At 40.4% G+C, this 11,178-nt stretch overlaps 1 protein-coding gene across 1 annotated transcript; it reads right to left on the reverse strand.

The window, feature by feature from the left end:
• Nucleotides 1-4,018: 4,018 nt before the first annotated feature.
• Nucleotides 4,019-9,329, reverse strand: gata1a (GATA binding protein 1a). The gene is made up of 6 exons (XM_079680192.1): nt 9,193-9,329; nt 6,887-7,126; nt 5,947-6,414; nt 5,320-5,465; nt 5,048-5,173; nt 4,019-4,647 (listed from the first exon to the last, which is right to left on the reverse strand). The coding sequence occupies exons 2-6, from the start codon at nt 7,095-7,097 to the stop codon at nt 4,369-4,371; spliced, it is 1,230 nt and encodes a 409-aa protein (XP_079536318.1). The 5' UTR covers nt 7,098-7,126; nt 9,193-9,329; the 3' UTR covers nt 4,019-4,368.
• Between the last annotated feature and the right edge of the window lie 1,849 nt (nt 9,330-11,178).

An 11,178-nucleotide genomic window follows, 5' to 3' on the forward strand; every position in this document is an offset into this window, starting at 1 on the left:
TAGTCTACATTTCATAATAAGAGGTGTAAAACCTGAGAGGATTTTAAATCGCATTTGAACTAAATGCTTATACAATCTGTAGTTGTATTTGTATTGTTGATTTATAATGTGTGAACGAGGCGATATAGAGAAGGTTAAGCTGTCATTATTAGGCTGTAATTTGTTATATACTGTTGGAATGGGTAAACAGGCCTATTGTTTTTGGATATTTGTGGAGTTAGGTGGTCCATGAGTGTTTTTTATTGGTTAAGTGGTCCTTTGTATGAAAACAGTTTGAGAAACACTGCGCTAGTGGATTTTCAAAGGGGGAGCCTCGTTGCGGGGAAATTATACAGATGGCTAGTCCGCCCCTGAAAATGTCTATGCAAACGTTATTATTAATAATAATTTAAAAAAAATTTTTATAAAAAAACGTAATCAATTTTTTTTCCTACATTTTTTATTTATTTTTTCATTTTTATTTTGTAATCATCTCGCGACCCCCACTTTGTCAACCCCTGACCTAAAGTATGACATTTAGAGCATCTTCAAGAAGTAATGTTATTGTGTGCATTCTTGATGTAACCCACTGTGTCTAAAATGTAATCATATTCAGCTCAGTATGCTATCATAATATGAGCCATCAATGAACATGACAACACACGCACACATAAAAGAGTGTGTTATCTCCAAACTGCAGTGTGTGGAGTTGGACATCCTGTGTCAGTTGGTGAGAAAGTGGAGCTGCAGTGTTGTCTCCTTCCCTTCAGGGGGCGCACATGCACCACATGTTTCAAAAGAAGCATGCTGTACAGTAAGCTGAGGTAGTTGCATTCAAATCTATATTATAACATAGCAGTGTTGACATGTGTTCTGTTATTCAGACATGCCTCTGTTTCCCCTTTCAGAAAGACTGCTGTTGGATATGACTCTCAAACACATCATGATTATATCCAAGGTTGGTTATGATCTATTTAATAGTCTCCCAACGTTTCAAAGATAATAAAAGCTCTTGATAAAAGCATCCATGTTATATTAGTTTCCACAAACAGGCTGAAGGGAGAGCAGTCAGACCCTTCAGAAGCAGAGGAGCGCTAACGGACGGCCTTGTGAGTGAACTTGGCGGCCTGTGGTTCCTAATCTTTCCCCGTCATTTGTTGCCATTTCCCCAGAGCAGAGCTGGCGGTCACAGCAGCAGATAAACAGCAGATAGAGACAGTTCATTTTATTATTTCATGTCTTCTCTTTTACAATGTATTGTGTTTCTTGTGAAGGTTTCACCATTTTCTTTCTTGGGCTCACTATAGTTTGAATGTTTCTCTAGCAAGAGAGACTTTTCATATTAATACGAATTATTTGATTTATAAGACATTTGAATCTGAATGATATGCACTCATAACACTAGAAAACCTATGATCCCCCAAAATGTATCTATGAAAAACAGAAACTGAAAATGATTCTTCCTCTAAGACTAGTTGAAAGAAAACAAACAAAATACAAATGTGTCTGAGCTTCTGCAGATTTCTCCTAAATTATACAATAACAATATTCAAATACTTTTCTCTTATCTGATTTTTACGTAGTTTTCTCTTGTCTCACAGATTCAATATATTACATGTCTAATATGTGTAATATGTAATGTAAAGCGCTAAAATAAATACAATTAATTATTAATAAAATGGAAAAATCAAATAAGTATTTACACTTAAACACTTATTTAGATAAGATAAAGCCTTGTTTAGAAATTAAATAGGACACTTTAGAAAACTTGCAATAGAAAAAGTAATTATCGTAGTGAAAGATATGAACTGGGGAAGTTGCCTGATGATGTATCAGTACAATATTCACCTGGAGTGATTTAGGGTCAACTTTGGGCACATTTGATAAGTACAATCAAATAGGACACCCCTCGTTTCACCCTGTTACATCACATGACATCAATACATTAACTTCCCATCCCCACAGCCCAGAGGTTAGTGGACTGCTCATGAAACTATGCTGCACTAGAAATGATCACAAGTTAGACGTTTGGTAATGAACTCGTACAAATGCTGATCGTCAAGATATTTTGATGATGATTTGGTGTGTGTGTGTGTGTGTGTGTGTGTGTGTGTGTGTGTGTGTGTGTGTGTGTGTGTGTGTGTGTGTGTGTGTGTGTGTGTGTGTGTGTGTGTGTGTGTGTGTGTGTGTGTGTGTGTGTGTGTGTGTGTGTGTGTGTGTGTGTGTGTGTGTGTGTGTGTGTGTGTGATGAATGGGTGTCGGGCCCAGATGTTCGCAAGTCTTATTTCTTCTTGAGGTCTGCAGTGAAGCGTGTACACATTTGCTGAATATGAAAACACTCTCAGTGTGTGTCCACAGATTATGAAACACGACCGAGAGTTCATCTGACCCGAACATGACTCGTTTATTTTGAAACAGTGAGGGAAAGTAAATCTATATGCTTTCTTTTATAACGTCTTTCCTTAAAACCAATGAAGATAGCTATCTGTAAACGAGTTAATTCGACCTAGCAGTCCTTCATGTGCCTGCAGATAAAACCAAATGATTTATTGCAACTGGTATCATGTCCTAACACCTAAAGAGGACAGGGTGCTCTTTGCTGTCTAACCGTCAGGGAGTGTGAGGGTGGTGTTGCCAGCAGCAGGTGGATGTTGGGGGTCTGTGGCCTCAGTGATAACCTATCAGTCATCTCACAGAGCTCAGCGGCAACCCCAGCCCTGCAGCACAACACAACACAACACACTGCACTTATGCATTTGAAATACACTGCATTACTGAGGAGATGGTATAAAAGGACAAGAAATTTAACATGTTTCTCTGCATTTATGGATTTACAGTTATTTTATGTTGCAAAATCCTGTGAAAAAGCATGCACTATGTAGTGTCATCTAATCTTACTGTAAGACATGCTCAAGTTTGATCAGTGTGATACAGTTATCTCTTTTTATAATAATGGAAACTGGAACCTGAATGTGTCCTCTAATTACTGCAGGAAATCTTATTTATTTTTTATTTTTTACTACAGTATGGGGTCAAAGTGATGGTGGCTACTTTTACTCAAATAAAGAATCTAAAAAAAAAAGTCCAATATACTCAAATCCATGTCTTTGGACTCTAGAAAGTAGCATTACCACATGATGAAAATACTTTGTAAGTACAAAAAGTTTAGATACTCATGGTGCAGAGTGGCCATATCATCTCATTAATTAATAATGAGTTCACAATAATGTGTAAGTGTCTGGTGAATGTGGGGCTATTATCACCTAATACGGTACTGTAATGTTATTATTATTATTATTATTTTTTTTTTAAATAATTGAATCTGTAACTTTGTATGTTCTCTCATAGATGTAGTGCAGTGGAAGTATAATATTAGAAATACATGGAAATACTTTACATTAAAATTGTACTTTAGTACAGTTTTTGAGTATTAACTTTCCACTTCTGTGAGGAAGAAACAAAAATGGATTTCAGAATCTGTCATGTCATGTGACACATTGTACTCTCAGAGACCCTCACGAGAGTGGAAATTTTGTGCATGAAAAATCCCCTAAACAGTAATAGCAAAAGCAAACATGAGAGAGAGTGTGTGTGTGTGTGTGTGTGTGTGTGTGTGTGTGTGTGTGTGTGTGTGTGTGTGTGTGTGTGTGTGTGTGTGTGTGTGTGTGTGTGTGTGTGTGTGTGTGTGTGTGTGTGTGTGTGTGTGTGTGTGTGTGTGTGGGTGGGTGGGTGGGTGTGTGTGTGCGTGTGTACCTGAAGCTCAGTCATTGATAAACTAAATTTAAAACCCAGGTTAAAGTGTTTAAGCACTTTAGTTTAATGTTCTTCCTTTCCACAGAATGGAGAATTTGCATAAACCCGCTACGCACAATCACTCTGTCAAAGTGCAGCGTTCCTGCACAAAGAGACTTTTATCCACCTGAGCAGAGGAGGACAATGCACCCACACAGGAGAACTTTCTGCGGTCGGGTCACCGCGCTAAACGGATAAAGTGAGAATTCAAATTACATCCAAAACAAAAGCCCTCATAACTCCCAGCTGAATAAGTCACACGGTTTTTATTTTCGACTGTAGAGTTTCAATATGAATTTATGGATACAAAACAGACACAAAGCTTAATTTCACATCATGAATAATAGAAGATATCAAGCAGTCAAATTAGTATTTACAGCTGATTTAATTCCCTTATCAGTGTGTTGACATGCACAGCAACCTCAGCTTAGTGATTGTATATCTGACTTCAAACATAACCTACATGATCAGATAAAAACAAATAAAACACAGTGAAAAATAAACAGAAAACTTCACAACCAATGTAGAAAGGTATGTACAAATTCACACAAATAACTGGCCAATTGCTCAATATATTACTGCTCCCAGGGGCCTGTTCTACACCATTGTGGGCATCATACCAGTGTTGAGGTGGTGTGTGTATTGAAATGAGTGTGAGGGGTGCAGCGGTTGGGGTGTTGGCATGAGGTGGGGTGCGTGGCTGTAGGAGAGGAGAGAACCGGGGCCGAGGGAGTAGGGCCCGCAGTCGTCCATGGGCTGAGGCCCATCGGAGTACGACTCAAACATGGCCACCTTCTTGCTCTTCTTGTTCTTGTTGGACACCTTCCTGTTGCGTGTCTGGATGCCCTCCTTCTTCATGGCGAGGGGCCGGTTCACCTGGGAGGAGAACCAAATCAAAGGGTCTATTTAAAATATAATAAAAAAAATGTAATGCAGCTTTTTAAAGGGGCCCTATTAAACGTTTTGGGTTTTTCCGTTCCTGTAGTTTGGTATATACGTAGGTTTTTGTGCATGTAAATGGTCTGCAAAGGCTAAAATTACAAATTTCTCTCCCACACACTCCCCCCCTGCCTGAAACGCCTCCATTGGACTCCTTTGTTTACTTCCTTAACATAGTTACATCACATTGTACATGATAGGCTAAGGGGCGGGACATCTCTAAGCAGTTGACCAATCAACACAGAGCTGGCAAGCTAACCAATCTGCTATTCAAGTAAGATGTTGTCTGCAGAAAAACAAGGAACAAGACAGAGTTTTATCCAGACGACTGACTCACATTGTGCAGTTTGAAGTAGAGTCCACAGGCGTTACACACAGGCTCTCCGCTGGCGTTGCGTCTCCACAGTGTTGTTGTGCTTGTGTGACAGTTGGCACACACTGTACCTGCCCGCTTGCTGACAATCTGGAGCACAGAAAATAAAATCAGGGTTTTTAAACTTCTGAGGCAAAGATGAGTAGCCTGTACGTAGAATATTGCATAAATCAGATAATGTGAGTGTGTAGTTAGACACGCGGAAAGGTGTGTTGGTGCATCCTATTGGGTCGTACCAGTCTCTTCTTGGGGCGGATCAGGGGTCTGTTTTGGCCGTTCATCTTGTGGTACAGTCCACAGGCGTTGCACAGGTAGTGGCCCGTACCATCCCGGCGCCACAGAGGGGTGGCTGTGGCTCCACAGTTAACACACTCTCTGGCCTCTGTTCAAAATCACCAATACTCAGTTATTACTCAGTTATGTATTGTAGTAAATGAAAGGGTTAACACAACATGCTTCACATACATTTAAGATATAAACCATGCTTAAAATGAATTAGGCAGTGTTTGGAAGCAGATTCTCCCATATTAATTTGCCAAGTCTCATAATACAGTGTGGGATCATTCATCACATTTAGTCCATTTATTTTCTTTCTGAAGCTTTCAATCATATCACATGATCTCCATTAGCAGATGGATGTACCCAGGTGTTACCGAACAGTAGAGTCGTAAAAATGTTTTATTCAATTAGTCTAGTTTGTTTAAAGAATTTGGTCAATGGCACCAGAACAACTAGATTTCTGGAGGTGGGCCACGTGACTTGATGTCAAGTTCGAGAGAAGCCAATTTTCTTTTTTCAAACGTTTTAAAGAAGACAAACACACCAAGAAATCCTCTCTCCAAAAAACACAAGTGCATTCTCACCTGGAGTGGATATCCTCATCTTGTTGCGGAGTTTCGGGGAGAATGCGGGGTTGATCCAGGCTCCTGGTCCGGGGTAGTTGTAGTCCTGCGGACCCGTCATGTACGGGCTATAGGGGTTCAGCATGTGTGGGTGTGACGATGAGGTGTACACACTCCCAGCAGCAGGAGTCAGATTCAGAAAGCTGCTGTTGACCCCCGACCCCCCCAGCGGGCTCAGCCTCTCGGCCTTCAGGGCCTCTTGGAGCCGGGGGCTCTCCCTGCCCGGAGACCCATATCCATCCCTGGAGGAGGTGAAGGAGGAGGTGAGGCAGGGGGTGTAGAGGGAGGTGGGGGTGTGGGAGTGCATCTTAGAGAGGGGGCTGCTGCTCCAGGAGGATCCAGGGGGGGTGTAGGGGGAGTGGCTGTTGCCTGCCCCGTCCAGCAGCTGCAGGTTACCCAGGAGGCTCGGGGAGGAGAACACCTGTCGGACTTTGGGACAACAGATTTACTCAGATTAGATTCAGAATTCAGATTCGGAGTACTCAATCAACCATCAAATTGACATATAATGGAAATGTGTCTTTGGCAAGCGGTTGGTTCTTCCACTGTCTTGGGTCCATTAAAATATCAGCTGTATTAGAAATGTATAATTTACTACACAATAATATACACCTATACAAGTTGTTCAATAAGAGGGATCATCAAGGATTGGTAAGGGAGCCTAATTTTGTGTCAAGGTACATGTGTGTGTGTGTGTGTGTGTGTGTGTGTGTGTGTGTGTGTGTGTGTGTGTGTGTGTGTGTGTGTGTGTGTGTGTGTGTGTGTGTGTGTGTGTGTGTGTGTGTGTGTGTGTGTGTGTGTGTGTGTGTGTGTGTGTGTGTGTGTGTGTGTGTGTGTGTGTGTGTGTGTGTGTGTGTGTTTGAGCAGATATGTGATGGGCGACAGTGAAAGGAGTACTGACCCGAGCTGTGTCTGTAGATGGGAGGCGCTCGGCTGTGGCTCGGGGTGGAGAAGAAGGAATGGAGGCCGGAGTAGTCCGGTTCCTGGCCAGAGAAGAAGGCCTCCGCCTCGTCTCCGGGAGCCAAGAGGCCTGGCTCAGAGGAGAAACCGGCCAGAGGATCTGAGCTGAGCAGAGCCGGAGAAACCCAGTGAGACTGCTCTGAATCCTCCATGATTACAGATAAAACCTCAACCGAAAGCACTACAAGAAATAAATAATAATGTGAATAATGCAAAGGCTCTACGTGCAACAGCTTTTAAGGTTACTCTCCTAATGGAGCTCAACATGTATTAAATGCATGTATTTATACAAATTAAACAACAGTTAAATGTTAACAAAAGACCAAAAAGAATCTTAAAGCACAACCAGAGCAGGGATAGGAACAATATTTAATTTGACAACTACATTTACTGCATTTTCTTTGTTACATAACATATCTTTGAGTTTAATGGAAATAAAGTGTATGTCTTTCTATATTAAAGCTACTGGAACCACATATAGTTGGATAGAAACACATGAGATGACACTTGAAGTCTGAAGAAAGGAAAATAAATCGTTGTCACTTAAAGGCATTAAGTAAATCTTCCCACACCAAGAATCTAAAGTGTTGAACTCTCCTTTACTGTTTGTACGTTTCTTTATTGCCAGACCATGCAACAATCCATCAATCTTTGCATGCTTGGTATATAAACACATTTTCCTTATTAGTTTTTAAGTTAACACGCACATATTGTATTCTGCAAAGCAGGGTCTGTGAGATTTCTGCCAAATGAATCCTCTCTGGATTATTTTTTTCAAAAACTAAAAGCTTTCATCAGACATTATTTAGTTTGCAGTGCCACAATTAACTGCGTTTGATTTACTGTCACTTTGATTGCATTATCTGCACTTCATAACAACCAATGCAACTTGAAGTTATCAGGGATCGCGATCTCTCGACAGCAGGTCTCTTCAAACTTCCTTTTCTAGGATCCTCATTTCATTGTGGCTGAAAGTAAAAAAAACTTAAAATAGCCGAGTCTATAAAAGTAGTGATGCAGCCAGTGACCAAACAGTTTCTCAGCGGCCTTTCTACTGTAGGTGTGCCAGTTAGAAGAATGCAAAAGACATGTCCTCTGGGACACCCCATCGCAGTACAGGGTGGACAAACAGACTAAAAAAAGAGTTGTTTTCTAAGTGAAAGTATTGGTGGTTACTTCTGTCACACTGCTTTAGGTGATGAGATGTTTTCACACCTGTTCTCTCTAATTGTGAGGGTGTTCTTACCGAGTAATGCTGAATTACTCACAAATAAACACAATTTATGACACAAAGATCTGTCCTAGAGATGAAAAGCAAACGTGTTGCCCTTTAAAAATATAAAAAATGACTGCTTAACTGAAGAAATTATGAAAAAACGCGGAAATGTCAGTAAGCCAGAGCGAGGCCGCTGTTGCTCCATATCTTTAGAGGAAAGAGAAGAGGAAAGACAGAGAGGCTGATAGAGGCTGATAAAGTCTGAGAAGATCTGATAGACAGCATTATTATAATGCTAAATATATCCACTGATACTACGGGAGCTCAGAATCTCATCTGATTCATAGAAATCAATTATACTAGAAATGCGACCAATGTTCAAATACAGCAAGGTGAGCATGGAGAAATTGTAGACAAACTAAGTAATAGATTTAAAATCATTCGCAAAAACAGGAACAATTGATTCCCAACATTTAAAAACAACAACATTTGTTTCATTAAATACCTGGATTGCATACACACACACATTATATCATATTTAAAATGAATACAAAATACCTGTTTTAATTTATTTCCGCAAATGAAGCATTCATTAATGCTCACACAAGAACTTAATGATAATTGGGAAGAACCTAGTTGTTACAGTTATCACTTATAACATAATTGATACGATATTTAATCGGATATTTAATTAATTGAACTCTCTTTAAGTCAACTTAATGCATGATGAAGAAGGTCAATGTTGATGTTAATTGATTCCTTCACTAGTTTACACAGACCCCAGAAAAATGCTGACAAAATATACAAAATAGTAATAATTGAAATGCTAGAAATAATGTCCCCCTACTGCAAAGACCTCATCTCTCGTATTTCTAGAAGTCAGATTCAATCAAGCGATAAATGCCCTGAGTCGCAACTCCAGAAAGCTGGTTAAAGTTTTAAATGCATTTGTTTTGATCACACTCTTTAATATATAATCTGGATGATGTGCTGGTGTCTCCGAGGAGCCAAAGAGCCGAGGGGTCGCCTACCTGAGGGTCTCAGAGGAGCGTCAGTGGAGAACGAGTGGAGCTCCTCGCTAAAGGTAGAAGGCAACAAGAACACAAACTTCTCCAACCAGCAGACAAACTTTAGGGCTCAGAGACCGTGGGAGGGGTCGGGGGGGGACAACTTTTTAAAAGACACACCTCTTTGGTCCAGAGAGAAATGTGAGGGTTGGATGAAACATGGCTGTGTGACTGAGTAATTTATTCCACAAATAATGTTTGTCTTAGCAGAGACTTTTGGCTCTCACAGCAAGTGTGAAGGTGTCCCCTTTAATTTCTTCCTCTAATCCGTGAACCAATCACAAATTAATATACTTTTGTTCTTTTACTCTGTTATTTAATGTTGTATTCAAATATAAAAGTGCAGGGGGTTTTTGTTATTTAACGTTGTTTCCTTACACATGTATTTTCAACGTTTTTTTTTATAGATGTTGTAAACCAAACCGAAGTTATTACTATGAATGAATCATTTGTTTGCTTATTTTTTACACTGTTATTTTATTTTGTAATCAAATGTAAAACGACATTTTATTTAATTGTATTTGTAAACACCTTTTTAAAGAGCACTTGTTGGGGCCCTGTAGTGGGATTGGATGGTTGGGATATAAAGTCGACTCTTTCTTTGTATATTTTATTTTTACTGATTGAGTGAGTGTTTGAATACTTTACAGCATTTCAACATGTTATGGAGATGGGTATAAAACTTTTGAATACTTCTTTCTGTGTCTTTTCTGAGAAGCAGCTCCAGTAAGGGATGTCCTTTAAGAAAGACAATCTTCTGCTCGGTCTATGAATGTGTGTGCAGGTAGTACCGATAACATGTTAGACTCTCTGATAAGGTCCAGGGAGAACGTATCTCAACATCAGCTCCAAACTACAACCATTATCAAACAGCAGGCTGAGCTACATGTAATGCATCTTCATGTTGTGGAAGATGTGGAAGGAGGCGTGTGGTGCAGTGGGTTGTGCGTCGGTGTTAGGATCAGGGGGTCACAGGTTCAAACCCCACTGCAGCCAGCATGTCGTTGTGTCCCTGAGACACTTCACCCCAAATTGCTCCTGTGGGGATTGTCCACAGTATTGAGTATGTAATTCGCTTTGAATAAAAGCGTCAAGTGACATGTCATGTAATGTTAGTGTTTGCACAGATCACACACACAGTAATGTAATATTTAGGACACCATGCAGTCGGTGTACGGTGGGAGTTTTTGGTCTGTTGATGAAATGTGCATACAGCTCCTGATAAGAGCGAGCCCACATGGAAAAGTGTTGCGCAGACATTTGAACAAAGCGACTATCAAATGCAAAGCCTCAATTTCTTTGTGGTACGGCAAAGCTTAGAGTGGAACACAGTAATGCAAATCGGGTGAGGAGCTGCAATCATGGGGGGGGGGGGAGATATGGCCTGGACTCTATGGCTCTATGGCTGCACACAGGCTGACACTGTGCCGGCATTTGGTAGTCAAAGCAGCTTCCCAACTCGACTCTCTCTTTGTTCATTTACAGTTTTCAGGGAAATCAGGGGAAGGAAAAACAGTTGGGAAGAATTGAGACAGAGCTTTTATAATATATGCAACGCTGGATATATTTTATGCCATTAAAAACACCTGCTGCAGTTAAATTCGAATGATATCCTGATACGGCGGTGAGCTGGGCCGAGTAACTGTATCATTTGTGTCTGATGCAAATAGGTGATAACTGTGAAAGAGAATAGTTTATTGAGCCATTTGTTTTCTTAAACTTGTCACACTTCCTAAAGCTACATGGTGTAGAGGTCACGATACACAACACATTTACTACATTTAATCTCCTCTTCATCAGGGTGACAGGAGGATTTAGAAATATGTATTAACATGTCGCAGAAACAAGCTGTATTTATAGAGCTAAACAGGTGTGGAGTTAGCCTGCTAGCATGTTGAATAGTAACTTCATCAGGCTGTCTTTCGAAATGTAGCTCCCTTATGTCCAATC

The sequence above is a fragment of the Notothenia rossii genome, assembly GCF_949606895.1.
Source record: "Notothenia rossii genome assembly, chromosome: 5".
NCBI classification, from domain to species: Eukaryota; Metazoa; Chordata; class Actinopteri; order Perciformes; family Nototheniidae; genus Notothenia; species Notothenia rossii.